The sequence below is a fragment of the Haliotis cracherodii genome, unplaced genomic scaffold (assembly GCF_022045235.1).
Source record: "Haliotis cracherodii isolate W230 unplaced genomic scaffold, xgHalCrac1.p SCAF_16, whole genome shotgun sequence".
In the NCBI taxonomy this organism is placed as follows: Eukaryota; Metazoa; Mollusca; class Gastropoda; order Lepetellida; family Haliotidae; genus Haliotis; species Haliotis cracherodii.
In genome coordinates this window covers 29,788,691-29,804,974 of record NW_027266271.1, presented here as the reverse complement: position 1 = coordinate 29,804,974, position 16,284 = coordinate 29,788,691, and the positions used below count along the sequence as shown (strand labels likewise).

The 16,284-nt window shown below is 38.4% G+C and overlaps 1 protein-coding gene across 3 annotated transcripts in view; it reads left to right on the top strand.

Moving 5' to 3' along the window:
- Positions 1–3,149: 3,149 nt before the first annotated feature.
- The window catches only part of LOC139464056 (dnaJ homolog subfamily C member 10-like), a 34,672-nt gene continuing 21,537 nt past the window's right edge, over positions 3,150–16,284 (top strand). For 2 of the 3 annotated variants that reach the window (XM_071245581.1, XM_071245583.1), the window contains exons 1-10: positions 3,150–3,237; positions 8,510–8,764; positions 9,730–9,895; positions 10,761–10,811; positions 12,115–12,200; positions 12,992–13,117; positions 14,114–14,279; positions 14,780–14,823; positions 15,479–15,601; positions 15,825–15,914. In XM_071245581.1, the coding sequence (XP_071101682.1) occupies positions 8,582–8,764; positions 9,730–9,895; positions 10,761–10,811; positions 12,115–12,200; positions 12,992–13,117; positions 14,114–14,279; positions 14,780–14,823; positions 15,479–15,601; positions 15,825–15,914 (1,035 nt within the window). In that variant the 5' untranslated portion in view covers positions 3,150–3,237; positions 8,510–8,581. The remainder of the gene's footprint in view (positions 3,238–8,509; positions 8,765–9,729; positions 9,896–10,760; positions 10,812–12,114; positions 12,201–12,991; positions 13,118–14,113; positions 14,280–14,779; positions 14,824–15,478; positions 15,602–15,824; positions 15,915–16,284) is intronic. The other variant, XM_071245582.1, reaches the window with a different exon arrangement.

The following is a 16,284-nucleotide window of genomic DNA, read 5'->3' as shown; positions in this document are numbered from 1 at the left end:
CGCAGAGCAACATAAACCAACATCGTGCAAAAGATGCGTGTGTGCGTTAATGGCGTATGTGTATGTTAAAAAATCTTTTATACCCCGCCACAAGCATGTCAGGCTGCACGTGGATTTCTGAGAGGCAGAATAAATCCCTTATACCCCGCTTCAAAGCAAAAAGCCGCATGGAAGTCATGTGACATAGCGCAAGCTAACACCAGCTCAATCGAAAAGCTGTTTTCTCTCAAGTTTGAAATTGTTTGAATTATTTACAAGTCATATTAAAACATGTCGGAAAGAATAAATTCGTTGTAGCTGGATCACTCGTGGATTGTGTAATATTCTTGGGGTGAGGGTGGGAGCGTCGGGGCTGGGAACACTTGTATGTTTATGGATACATACATACATACTTATATGAATAATTTCCTTAAAAACATTTACATATTTAACTCAACTCACATATAGTGTTTATTCATAGTACTGAGAGGCCATAGGCCTGTTATAGATAGTAATGGTAACAACATATTTAGAACTAGGTTCATAGCATGCAATATGTACATTGACAGTTTTGTCGTTACTACATGGTAACTTCACATAACAGAAACACATTTCTGTAAACTAAGATTACGGATATCATATTTATCAATGAACTGTTTTATGACTTCAGCATACAACGGACAGTAAAACATGATATTCACTTTCGACAGTGTATAAATCACAAAACTGATAAACTCTATGCTCTCTTAATAAACCCATACATCATCCCGTCTCGAGAATTGTGTGAGCTACATCTGAATCTTACAAATGATATTCGAAATGACATTGATAAAGTATTGCTTTCTACAGAAACTGTTTTAAAGAGGGAAGAACTTGACCCTTCATTGGATGATGATAGAGAACACTGCCAAATGTGAATGTACATAACGCAACTCGTACATTAAGTTTCACATCATATTCACAACCTTAACATTATACTCCCTCTAAGCTACTTTAGAGTTTAAACTGCTAGCTGTAAGGTCAGTGCAGTTCATCGTTGAAGTGGGGCGGTCGGGTAGCCTAGTGGTTAAAGCGTTCGCTCGTCACGCCGAAGACCCGGGTTCGAATCCCGACATGGGTACAATGTGTGAAGCCCATTTCTGGTGTCCCCCGCCGTGATATTGCTGGAATATTGCTAAAAGCGGCGTAAAACCAAACTCACTCACTCACTCATCGTTGAAGTCTGGGCAGATACCACAAAATAGATAATGTCCTTATTACGTCACACACGACCCGTGAAGATCTGGGGTAGAATAGGTCTTCAGCAACCCGTGCTTGTTGTAAAGGGCGGCTATGCTTGTCGTAAGAGGCGACTAACGGGATCGATGTCATGTTGTCAATCACTGGAGTGTCTGGCCCGGACTGCATCACCGTTATATAGCTGGAATATTGCTAAGTAAGCCGTTAAACTAAAAAAAGTCACTGACATGTTTGCTACAGACTAGCGAGTCCAGTTATGTTACCGAAACATTAAAATAACCATTTAGCTGTGACCACCATTTAGGGGTATAAAACATAGAATAAATCTAAACCTTGTCGTATACGATGTCAAGGGTACTAAAATACGTGTCATATATGCACGGCATTTACGATCATTGCACACGCTAGCAAATACATGAAAATGATGACCACACCTCTGTAATACATGTTCATCGTCACTTGCATTATCATTAATTTCAAGACCTGCGTAATATGTGCAAATGATACGTTCATTTCATACGTTGGTTATATGGGCCTCGGAATACACATTCATTTCTAACAAGCATATATACTTACCGCCAAAAGAGTAGCGAACCATAGACGCATTTAGAGTAGTGTATGTACGTTAAGAAGAGATGTTTCCAATGTGAACCAGTTAATGACAAAACTAACGAGACTAACAGTCAACTGTTACCACAGAGTGACTTTATTCTCATAACGATATGATGCACGTGATTTTCAAACTCTACACGCTAACCCTGCACGAGCTAAATGGTGCATCTCGAGTCATAGATCTATGACGTCACATGTGATGCGTTAGTGAGCGTCGGTTCACACAAGACACCAGCTCGTTTGTGCATCGAACCAATCTCATATTTCTTGAATAAGAGTAATTTTACATATATTAACCAACATATATGGTTCTCTTTTACCGGTGTGTATATTCGTGTAATACTGTCCCTTTGCCCCCCCCCCCCCCCCCCCCCCCCCCCCCACACACACACACACACACACACACACTTCATTAAGCTGACAAACCCTTATATAACTTGAATACTGTTTAAGGCGGCGTTAAACCCAACTTACTCACTCTAGTTTTGTTTCTGAAAGTAACAAGGTAACAATCACCGTCAAGTGATGGGGATTTTACAGTCGCCTCAATTACCTTCAGTCTTCGTGGCAGTCAGTAAAAATACGACTATCACGAAACTTCAAAAGCCGTACCGGACAGGTCTTGCCCCTCCAAAATTAATAGTGCAAAATGTCGTCTGCACAAACTCCTTTTCTCACAGGACTCTTATTTGACACAAGTTTAATCAAGCAATGGTGAAAAACACCTCAGACAAAATGTTAAATAGGATTAAGTTGAATTTATTTTGTCTTACATGGTTTTAATGTAATCAGTGAAAACCTCATGTATATAAACGCGATTTAGTCTAAACTCACCCCAATCTCATTAAAATCAGATCTTAGTTCTCGCTACCGCTAAACAAAGTTCGTCAAATAAGAGTCCTGTGAGAAAAGAAGTTTGTGCAGACGACATGTTGCACTATTAACAAACTATGTTTAGGGGTAGCGAGAACTAAGATATGATTTTAATGAGATTGAACTCACCCTGTCGGATCACAACTGATTTGATAATGGATAGTTGTATTTTCAACAATTATGTAAGCTAGTGTATATAGAACAGAATAATAAACTCAATACATTTACAGGGATGTGCCGACAACCTTTTTCGTTTTATTTTTGTGACAATGTGTTCACTCTTCACTGTAGTTGTGATGAGGCATCATTTAATTAGTAATCATGAAACTGTCATTGAAGGGTTGTAAAATCTGTGAATCTTTATTCGATCGTAGAGCCAATAGCCGTTTTTAACAAAACCAACCGAATGGCGCATGCGTATGACACGTGGAATAACAACTTCCGATGTACACATGTCGGCTGCTTCAGATGTGATGTTCCTGGCGTAACAACTATTTTCTACATTGTGTATGTCCTTCCGGAGTTGTCGTTAAGGTAAGGATTTGCGGTTAATGCAAAATTCAAACACGTCGTTGTAAATGTCATTCATTTCGGACAGAATTGTTCGGATTACCAGTTGAAGACGGGATGGATAGCCGATGACCGGATCACAGGGCCACAGTGCACAACAGCCAAAGGCTAGTTGCCGACCCGGTGGTTTTTTCATTTGACAAATGCATTTATTTCCTTGTTTTTTCGTATACCGCTAGTTTCGTTACTCACAGTTCGTTTTTATTTTTCGGATTTCTAAAATAGTATTTTATATATTTCTATATGTATATTATTCTTAAGACTGAACAGTGTGGCAACTATTGGGCCGTGTTAAATTTATTATATTTAGAAAAATAGAAGTTCAGTATTAAAATATGTTGGGTAGGCTGCAGTATTTGGGTCCTCAAAACGGAACGAACGTTTTTACGGAAGTTGCCAATTGAAATATGTTACTAGGCCTAAAGTCTTGGCTTCTAAATCATACGAACTAATGCAATTCTTTGCTCATATTTAATTATTATCTGAACCACTTGGTATATGCCTCTAAATCAGGTGAACATATATTGTCAAGTCTTAACATAAATTCCTTTCCTTGAAAAAAACTAAACAAATAGAGTAAAATTCATTTACAACCATGCCTAATGATGGAATAATGTGACACAAAATGAACTGGGGTTAGAAAATAACCTGATTTATAAAACAGGACCGAAGGGATACAAAACCACCAGGCTACAAATTGACAAAATGAATGTGAAACTACTAGTCCACCTTACTACTGGGATACAAAATGACCTGTTACCGTGCATTTCCTGGGCACAATAGTGTCTGTAGTAGGTTGGCATGTGGTTTCCAACTCGTACACATCCAAGGCGTGCAACGAATTGATATTAAAAAATATCATAATTTCTTTTAAGGATTGTTCATTATATAGAAATCAAGGCATAGTTGTCACAATGAAAGTGATTTCAATTTGAGGTCAAGCTGGTTTCAGACACTACTGCAACACAAGGTGTGACTGTTGTCTTTTAGGTGGCCAAAGCTCTCAGCCCTCTGCATAGTTTGGCTTTGCCATCGTTGTCCTCATTTAATTTGTTGTTACTATCCTTCAAGTTTTATTATTTTGCACATATTGCCTTTTTCAGAACACTTGGCACAGGCCACTTATCTGCAATGTGCACCGCTGACTTACTCCCTGTGGTTATAAACTTTATCATTGTTTCAGATTGTCAATGGTACTTTGTGTATCATACTATCAATTTGTTTAGCAAAGTAAATAAATTGGTAAGGTGTCTGTGTAGGAGTAGGTGCATAACAGAGTAGGCATCGAATATTCTAAAGAATCAAGTTATATTTATCAATATTATTTAACAATGATCATTCCTTTTGTTGGTGGCAGTCACTGAGTCAGGGCAGATGCTTGAGGGCGGTTTTCTCATTGAGGCTATCTCATTTGCACCCTGTAATTTCTGAAATTTTGAATATTCTGTAATATCTTATCCCTTAAAAGGCTAAAAATCATGATAATCCCTTGAAAGGCTAAAAATCAGGATAAACGTATCAGGTTTTGTTATTGTGTCAATCTGCAAGATTGGCAACTATCCCCATAAAGAGATAATCAGTCTAGTTGATGATACATAACTCATGGATTAACTGAAAAAACGCAGTCCAGGAAATATTTTTGTTCAGCATGTAGCATTATGGTGACACACAGAACCAACAAGCTGTTGCTACACTAATCAGGGATTTATCAAGGATTCTTAACTAACAATGAGTAAGTTTGGTTTTACGCCGCTTTTAGCAATATTCCAGCAATATCACGGCGGGGGACACCACAAATGAGCTTCACACATCGAACCAGGGTCTTCGGTGTGACGAGCGAACGTTTTAACCACTAGGCTACCCAACCGCCCCTCATAACTAACAAGGTTCATACAGGTTTGAATAGGCCTTGAATTTTAAGGTCCCTCTTGAAAGGACTTGATTTTTAGTGTCAACTTTGGAAAGCCTTGAAAATCACAAAATAGCTCAAAAAGCCTTGAATTTGTACTGAATGATATATACTTGTTTTTGAAGTATCAAAATTTATGGCTTAATTTCTTTTATTTGTTGGTCGTGAAATATTTTGTGTGTGGAGAATTTGTTATGTTCATACTGCTTCTTAGGTCTTACAGCTAATGTATGGTATGATGGAAATTTAGAAAATGTTGAGTGACTTAGGCTAACAACCCCAATAAAAAAACTTTGAAAATGACAGTTGAAAGCCTTTATAAGGCCTTGAAGTTTTGTGTCTTGTATCTGTATGAACCCTGAGTATTTGCCCCTGGTAGGCAAATTGGGAAAAAAAGTTATTTTGTTCAAAATTGGGATTTTTTAAATGTTAATATTTTCTTAGAGGAATTTTGAGATTGCATTTTATACAGTAAGTGAAAAAGAAACATTAAAAACTGTTCCTCTTTATTGGTCTTAGTTTTAGTGAATACATTTTTTTTCTACAAAGCCATAAATTTAGTAAATACATAGTAACATAAATTGGGAAATGTTTAGTTCCAATTTGGGAATTTTGGGGCTGAATTTCAGCTCTGTGCAGGTTGAGATAAATCCCTGCCAATAGCATACACCTCACCAGACAAAACAAAGTGTGAACATGATAACAACCTTAACAGTATACTCAATTATACTCGCTAACGGAGTAACTGTAGTCATGGTAATGTAGACAAGATCATAACAGCATGAACTGATTGTGTTTTATGGCTGCGTCTTGTGCTGTATATTTATCAGGGATTGATGAACATCATTACCTCATTGTGCTGAGAAATTAGGTTTAGTAGCAGTAGCCTATGGCCTTTCCAACTCAGTGAGTAATTTCATGCTATTTAGGCCGATGTTGATGTTTCAGATGACTGAGCTAGTCTTGTCTAGTTCATCAGGGTGTGGCTAAGGTTTTAGGATTAAGAATTTGATCCAGTACCGCACTCAAGCTGTTCTATCCTATGTTTGAATCCATTGATCTGTAAATCATTACCCATAAACACATTCGTCATTACTATGCAACCAATTAAGTATATTTTTCATTTATGCAATAATCAATTCAATTCTTTTGACATACAATTTCGAGAGATTGCAGACCAGAAAGGACGACCTATAACGTTAACTGACAAACTGATTATAATCAATGATAAAATCCCAATCTTTGGGTGATCTATCTAAATGCAAGAGACAACCCAGCATTGCTCTTTGTCAAGTTTCGGTGGAGTTGTAACCAAGTTGAATAGTTTAAGAGGAAAACTAATAAATAAACAAACAACAACTGAAAATACATGTGTGATCTCCCTAAACTTGTGTCAATAGGATCTGTCATTACAGGAAAGGTTGGCTCCTTACTCATCATGATCATGCAGTAATTAATTAAAGTCTAATTTTATTTTTAATAATTACAACTTATCCAAAGCATTGAGTTGCTGCAGATAAGATACCTCAGGTTTTAGTCCTGCTTACTTAGCTGGTTTCCAAAGACTTGATAGATTCTACTTTAAAAGTTTAAGGACATTAACATGGTTCTGGTATTGTCAATGACAAGTGCAACATTTACTGCTGCACATGTATATATAAACATGTGTCTAATGCAAAGTTAAAATAACAGTACTAGACATCATTTCTCTTCAAAGTGTTGTCAACTGTTGCACACAACCCTTTGAATATCATGATGCTTGCATAGCATATACATTTACCATTCTTACCAGCTGGTACAGGTATAGTCACAAGTGTAAATCAATGAATTACATATTTCTAATATAACAGAAGATGAGTAAATTCAGTGCATACAGACTTTGATTTTGCAAATGAGTACATGTTGAGAATGTTATTACGTTAATAATTGTCACCAGGATGTCACCTGGAGTTACTGGTGTTTAAAGTAGGACTCTGCTCCAGTTTATGTCTGGATGTGGTAAATATTACTGTCATGTGTGGAACTTGAGACAGCACCATGGGGTAATTAGAGTAATCATTACTGCTAAATTCATTAATTGACATACCTCATACATCCTGATAGGGATTCCCATCAACCTTTCTTTGCTGGTGTTTATAATATCAACCACTGGTTTGGTCTAGATTGATTATTTGCAGATAACTGTCATATAGCTGAAATACTGCTGAGTGCAGTTCAACAAGAAACATCCATTTATACAAGTTTGAGTTTTATTTACAAATAAAAGATAGCTACCTGATAAATTGCAATGAGGAATGAAGCATGGGTTATTTCACGATAATTGTTCGACCATGATATCATTTCTGGAGATTCGAACATGCGCGTGCAACATGATGAGGGCAAAAATTGGACGATGATATTTTTAAGAGGGAAGTGATGATATATATATGTACACCGATTGCACACTAAGTAAAAAATATCGATTCATACCTTAAATGTTTACATTTAAAAAAAATTTTAATGGTTGTTACACCAAACACTAATTAGTACTGAAAATTAGTGGTAAAAAAGTAAATATTTTCATCCATTGCACCATACTTGACACTGCCAACTGTAAATCATCACTGTGCCAGGTATTTGACTATCCTGTCTATGAAAAATATAGGTTACGCACTACAGATACAAGCACATGCACATATCATGATACATATCAGATGGTGGGCAAGGTATCGTGATATGTATAGACTCTCACAGTTGGTGTATCGTCCCAACCAAAGTGTCCAGTAATTGTACCCCATAGATGTTGCTGGGCAACATAGATAAATGCAGTGGTCAAAATAAAGCTTCCAAAAGTGGGACAGATAGGACAGTCAGTATTAGGAAAAAAGGTACAGATAATCGACATGAAAATTGAGAGAATATGCGGGAAAGACCTTATGTACCCCCTGTTATAAATGGTCTTGTCCGACATTGTCACAGTCAGCTTCTATTCAGGGAGGCATCATTATTGAATATGAGTAAATGTTTTTCAAAGCGCGTGCTTTTTACTTATATCCTTACAGAGGCTGTACATTATGTTGATATCGCGTATAACAAATAAACAACCCCCACTCGTCGTTTATTTCTTAATTACAAAGGAAGTTTTGAATGGCTTGGGACGGCCAGTAATTGGCCTGAGTGAGATCCTCTTTTAACATGGCCATGAAAGCTCCACTTAAAATTTAATTGGCATTTATGATCATCATTATATAAAGTCATACATTGTTATAATACATTACAAAGATTCATGGTGTTGAATACCATTGTATTACCATTTCTATTCCATTCTTATTCTTGTTTCAATTTTAGATTCTGTGTTGATGCTCCAGGTGACAAGAGCCTGAAGCAAGACCCTGTCCACCTGTGCCTTGACAAGAACCAATGGATGTGTCTGCGCTGTGTGCGTGGTTACAAGTGTGGCTTGTAGCTAGTCTTGTTTGTGTGAACCTAGTGATAGCGGAGGACTTCTATGACCTGTTGGGAGTTGGCAGAAGTGCCAACACTAAGGAGATCAGGAAGGCATTCAAGAAAATTGCAGTTAAAGCACATCCAGACAAAAATGTCGTAAGTTCTCCCCTCGACTTGTGCTTTGACCCCACACTGAAATGTGATGGAAATGGGATTATTGGGCCAATTCAGTTTTTAGACAGTCAGACATTGGAGAGGTCTATAGACATGGTTGACATCCACATATATTCAAGATCTATGTATTTCGTGGCATGCTTTGTAAGTGACATGTGAGACCACTAGCACATCAGCAAAGTATATGTGTGTTTGTTAGCCTTGCTCAGCAGTGTTCCAGCTACATGTATATGACGGCTGTCAGTAATAACAGTTCTTTACAAGACAAAACAGTGATTGATATTGTCTCCTCCAGGCTCAATTATTTACGGACCGCCTCTGTGGTCTAGTGGTAGAACGTCCACCCAGAGAGCGGAAGGTTCGGGGTTCGACCCCAGACCGCATCATACCAAAAGCGCTCGGCATTAAGGGGCTAAATTGGGACTGGTCGGCTCGGAGTCAGTATACTGTGTGGGGTATTCATGTTAAACTGCGGCATGGTATCTCAGTGAGCTAGCACTATAAATCGACATCAGTCCGGACTAATACAAGCAGCCACACAAACACACACACACGAACATGCCCGTTGCTATATAAGTGCAATAATCTTGGATGCATATTAAACCCCATTTCACCTCATTTCACCTCACCTCACCTCAATTATTTACAGGCCACTGTCACATTGCTGGAATATTGCTTAGATCTGCAGTTAATTGTTTTAATTTTTATTTTTTATTTTAAATTTTATGCCATATTCAAGTACTTTATCTGGATAATGATTAATTATTCCATGATGTTAATAAAATGTAAGAGAAAATTTGTGTCATAGCTATAACTAATAACTGAGATCTTGGCAATTGATGGTTTTGACTTGGGATATGGGTCGTTCAAACTTTAAAATGAATGAGATGTGCCCATCTGCCTACACCTGTGATAGTATGGTTAAAGATGTACCCATTGCTGTCCAGGATGATCCAAAGGCCCATGAAAAGTTTCTGCGGATCAACCGAGCATACGAGGTTTTAAAGGACGATGATCTGCGGAAGAAGTACGACCTGCATGGAGAGGAAGGTTTGGAGGACAAGCAGCAAGGCCGTCACTATGAGAGCTGGCAGTGGTACCAGGATAACTTCGGTCAGGCTTACTTCCATTTCACACCAGTGTGATGAACTAGTTGCTGTGATCATAGGGTTAAGGACTATCCCAAATGACAGAATCAGTTTTGATAAATTTCGTTCAAAGTTCAAACCTTTTAAACCTGTATTCCTCTGAAGGTTTCATACAGAGCCAAATATAAAAACTGAAGTAAGAACACTTTTGCTTCTCCATTGTCATGTTATAAACTAAAAATAACAGATTTTACTGAAATATTGTCAGAATTTGTCAGTGTTTGAAATAGTAACAGTAGTCTGAATTCTGAATCAAGTAACCATGGTAACATTTAGGTCAACCTAGTAAGTTCATCTAACAATTGTCCATATCATTAACATGACTAACACTTCACAATCTTCTTGGATAAAGAACATCAAGATGTTGTCTTTATATTCTTTTAATTTCTTTTCTTGAAACTCTTTTTGACAAGATTCCAATGGAAACAAACATGAGGATGAAAGCAGATTTGATTTCTAGAAGTTCTTATCTCATATATTATTTAGTTATGTTTACCGTTTCTTTATACCTTCTTATCTTGAATGTTCTGTTTTGAACTTTATATTACACACATACTTCCGTAACAACTTTACGACAACATGACCAATATCTAGTCCCCAACAGAGTAGCCCCCCTTGAGGTAATTAGCAGAACATACAAAACCGGAGCAATAACCCAGACGATTTGGCTGTTACAATGACTTATTATAAGAGCTGAGTTTGGGTTTGTAGACTTAGAAGGTTTTGGCTGACCACCTTGTCTCAGTTTAGCTGCCAGTATTATTGACAACCTTTCTATGCAACAATGTATGTACAGAGCTGTTTCATGAACTGTCACACTTTCATCCCAGGTATCTATGATGAGGATCCGGAAATCATTACTCTCAGCCGTACTGACTTTGGTAAGTATTAGGACTGCACAGTATTACCGGTATACCAGTACACTGTGATACGCTTTTCAAACATTACGTTTTGCAGTATGTTTCTGTGTTCTGGTATGTTAGGCAAGAAAATAATGTAACATGTTTTGTTATTATTTGTATCGTTTAGCCTTTAATTGATCTACACAGAAATTCATCCACAAATGATGTTTCCCTTCGAAATGGATTGAGGAAACGTAGAATTGAGTTTTCTCTGAAGTTGTTATCTCCCCTGTATCCGTGACTACAATCTGGCGGCGATTAATCATGCTGGATAATATTAACTTTAGTATGTAGAAAATAGGACTTGCATGTACAGTTAGTGCCAATCACTGTCAGACACTTTAGCACTCAATACGTCGTAATATGTATCGCAATATATTGCAATAGAAATGTTTTGGCAATACACAGCCCAAGTAAGTGTGAAATCCTTATCCTGGAGTATTTGAAGCAAGGACCCCTTTACCTTATGACTGCGTATCTCTGCATGTTCTTGGGTACAGCATGCATGATGCATGGTCTTCTGTGTTTGATGGTTTACCAATATGTCCTCTTACATGGCTATGATCGTGGGTCTGAATCCCGGTTCGCCCCGATTTATGTTTCTAGGTCTTTCATCTCAGCACAAATACCCATGTTAAACCAAAGTGTTAAACTTAAGTGAAAAAGATTCTTGCGATTTTTTTTGCGAATATTTAGTCAATCCTAGAGAGGAATGTCGTAATTTTCATAGAAGGTATTTAAATTGCCAAGTTAAAGTCCTCTTATTAGCGGGAATTTTTCATTTTGGGGACGAAATTGTGTGGCATTTTTTTATGATCTGTTTTACACTATTTCTGTTTTTCAAATTTCATTTTGGTCAAGCATTTGTGATTAAGTATTAAAATATGCAAAGTTGCTCTGTAGAATTTTCTTGCCCTTTTAACATCTGAGACAAACATCACTTTGGGCTTTCCTCCCACCTTATGCTGACACACCGTGATATAACTAGAATACTGTTGACAGTGGCGTTAAACCTAACTCACTCACACATTATTTGGGAAAGGGATGAGGCTGTTTTCTATACTCGTTACGATGGATCTACCTAAGCTAATGTAGAACTTTGACGGATAATTGCATGTTAAAGAGAGATTGTTCCTGTTATCAACAAGTACACAAATAACAGCCATATGTGGATGTGAAAGTGATAACATTGGTGTACATCTTTGGGGAGGTAAGACTTGAGTGTGTAACAGTTACGATTGTTGAAAGCGTACCAAGTGTACGTCCCCTGTCTCTGTTACAGAGCAGTCTGTGGAGGGCACGGACGACATCTGGTTCATCAACTACTATTCCACACACTGCTCCCACTGTCACGACCTGGCACCCACTGTAAGTACACCCAGATCACTGGACACAAACACAGCTTTCAACTTCCTGCTGTACATGCCTCAGAGTTGCAATACCTATTCATTTTGACCTTTTTTTTCAGTTTTGCAGCTTCTTGGCTCCTTGAAAAAATCTGAGGTTTTCATCTCCTTGACTTATAATATGAATAGCCTAACAAATAATTATAATTTTACAAATCTATTTGTTCACACTTAGATGAAACATTTAGCGTAAGGCATCTAATGTACTGTATTGTATCGGGAACATGGATCATGTATGGTGAACATGTGTACAATGTGTAGCTGCTTCAGCAGTTGTCTCCCGTGACAGGGGTAATATTAATAGCCTATTGTGTTTGGTTACAATCCAGGTGCGCCAGATTATGTTTCTAGGTGTGTCAACACCATACCCGTTCTGGTGGGTTTCACCAAAGTGATAAACGTCTGTGACATGCATCACTTCAGACTTTCTGTTGGGGGGGAATTAAATAAAAAGTGTCCACCTCACTTGTGTGCCTGAAACCTCAATTTTGAAAACTTGACTCACTCTCGATATTTCTTAATGGCTATTTGGAAATAAGTAGCTCCTTTCAAGTGGGTCATTGTCCAAAACACCCTCATGCATGTTTTGCATACCTATCCACTATATCATGTAAAACAGAGAAATCTGCTACTGTACCATTTCACGTATGCACTGAAAATGTTTTTACAAATCTATTGATGTATGGTGAACATGTGTATCCCAGCTTCAGCAGTTGTCGCAGTACAAATCATTGCAATATTTGTTTGTTGTAGTGGCGAGAGGTGGCTAGGCAGCTGGAGGGCGTGATCCGCATCGGGGCTGTCAACTGTGAAGACGACTGGCAACTCTGCCGCATGCAGGGCGTCAGGAGCTATCCATCACTCATCATGTACCCACAGGTGAGCTGTACCCCATTCCACAATGCGATCATAGCCCTACGAGTTATGATTGTCTTAGCAGTACGATCGCTTTGTAGAGAACATGTACAGGGCCCTGGTCCGTAGTTGCACGTAACTCATCATATACCCACAGGTGAGTGCTTCCTTAGCTACCAGTCACTCATATTTCTACAGGTGAGGCAGTTCTTGTGACTACTTGTTGTGGGGAGTGCTTACTGTGTTTGTTTAACTCTGTTGCAATTGGTTTTATCACCCATTCCTTTTTTTAGCAGATGTAAGAGGTTTCATGTGTGATACATCTATGTGTAACTCTGGGTAATCTTTCTGACATATGTTTGGCTGAAAGTTTTTGCAATTTCAGTTTAATGCTTGAAAATCCAAGCATTTTCCTGTCAGCTGAGAGAACCTATAAACAACAAAGTCAATGCTTGTCATATGACAATGTTATGATTTCAAAAGTCACGGTCACTTTGAAAGCCATTGATGACTTATGAATAGTTTCATTCAGTTAGTATGGTCAGTAATGTTATTGGGATGGAAACTTTGTATATGTATCCTGGTTAACATGAATTAGGCTTAAAAAAAGGTTTGTGTAGATGGGTTTTTATTATTGGAATTTAACAAAAGTTTATTTACATGATCTCTGGAGTAACCTTGGATCAAGGTCATCAGAGATTGTTATTGTCAAACCATGTACCACATGATTTAAATTAATGAGAATTCAAAACATTTTTCAGTTAATATTTACACATTAACACTTCTTTTTAACTCCCCATGTGTCAAGGTCATGTCAAATGTCAAAGTCACTCAACATTGACAGACATGTTAACAGTATGATTCTGTCTGTATTTACCCTGTGTCCAGTATGCTGCAGTGTCATTCCTTTTGTAACATCAATGCTAGCAGCTCATTACCACGATTGAAGGTCACAGTGAATATGACTTTGTATATGTGACAGTAGCTAGGACTTGATTTCCAAGCGTTCTGTTTGTGCAGCGTGAGAAGTATCAGGGTGACCGCAGCACCAAGGTCCTGGTGAAGTATGCGATGCAGCAGCTCAGGGTGAGGGTGGTCGAGCTCTGGGATGGAAATTACAGGACAGAGGTGGATGAAGATGAGAGTGGTCTCCCCTGGGTCATTACCTTCTGTGGAGATGGAGGAGGTGGGCTCCTGTATATTGTCTATGATGACAGCTGTTAGAAAACTTTATTAAAAAAGCAAATGAATACATGTAAAGGCTACCAATTGGTAATGGCAACGTTGAAATGTATTTGGTTGGGGACTAAGATAACTTAGAAGAAACAAATAGACGTGTGTTTGATACCATTGACTTGACAGATGATATCAAGTCTGTACTTAAGCATGTGTAGAAGTGCAGATTTACAATGATAATTCCTTGCCAGTTTACAATATTAAAAATCAATTTTTTTTCATTTTGAAACACTTGTTTTTCAAAACAGGGACAATCAGTGTGCTTCCAGCTGTCACACTCTGATATGGATTATTATCATTAAGTTGTCACAGGTGGACAGGCAATTATCTTTGGCACTTTGGAATAAAATATGGATATGGAATGCACAGATAGTTGTCATATGTTATTGATATTTATATGTCATATGTGAATATTGTCATGATTTAACATGGAAAATTATGTATTTGCAGATTGCTTGGAAGAAAAAAACAGTTTGAAATTGGCTGCCATGTTGGTAAGCAAACTAGGAAAATGACAGGCTTTATATGTATGGCATTGTTCTTGAATCAAGGCATATTTTGCTAATGGTACACTGCTAAGGTGTAGGCAAAATGTACTCTAACAATTATGCCATGGACAATTGTCTCCAATAGGACCCTCTGTCCTCACACAACTCCGTCATTACACAAGTGAGTGAATTAGGTTTAATCAAGAATTGACTTTGATAGTTTTTGCTTACATGGAGGTTTAAGTATAAAGAAGTTTGTACACACTGTGTAAATCCGCATAGAGGCTAGGACTATAAACTTTCCAGTTTATTACAAGCATGCAGAGGCACGCGCACTCGCACTCTCACACACACACACTCACATTTGCTCACACACACGTCTCACCTAACCTCAATGAGTGAGTGAGGGAGTATTATTTTACTCAGCTTGTAGCAATATTCCAGCAATATCACAGAGGGGGACACCAGAAATGGGCTCCACACATTGTAGGGAGTCACATTTACCCATGTGGGGATTCAAACTTGGGTCTTTGGTGTGACGAGCAAATGCTTTAACTGCCAGGCTACCCCACTCACCTCACCTCACCTCACCTCACCTCACCTCACCTCACCTCACCTCACCTTGTTGAGTGAGCTACTGACTTAATGCCTCTGTTTCCAGGAGGAGTTAGTGAGGGTGGGCAGCATCAACTGCCACACCAGCGCCGACCTGTGCGGGATGCTGGACCATGAGTACGGCACCTACTTCTACGGGGCAAACAATGTTGAGATTGGTCAGGGGCTGGTGAGTGCAAGAGATGATATCAACAGATGAGAGTCCAATGTTTAAATGGTTTTGTTATTATGGCCTTTAGAAACTCTTGTTGTGATCACAATGTTCTGAAATCTAAATCTAAATAAAAATGTATTAAAATTTCAGGTACTGTTAATGAAATTGAAAGTTGTGTGAAGACAATTTTGTCGTTGCGTAAGTCCAGCCATTGTTTATGCTATGTGACTATGTGCAGGAACTGACCAGCCTGGTGGCGCAGGAACTGGCCCGGGACATCCTGTCTCAACTCCCCGATGTCACGCCTCTCGATGAAAAGACCTTCAAGGTGATGCAGCCACAAGGAAATATGAAATCTTTAGACATTTCATCCCATGCTCGATCAATTAACATCCTGTGAAGACAATTGATGTTGGATACAGATCTTAATGTCTAATGTGACCAAGAGGGGAGGCTTATAGTGATCTCTCCACTCACTTTATATAATCACAACACGAGATGAAATTCATGGTGTTTTCAGTATATTTCAATGTGGCGAAACACATTCTAGCAGTCTCTCAACCTTACTCCTCTATCTTGGCACTCCCACACTTTCTGTCTTCATTCTTTCTCTTATCAGTACATTGTCTGTACACTGTATCTGGGGTCCCTGGCTGGGGCAGCATTTAGGCTAACTGCAGCATGTTCATATCACAAGT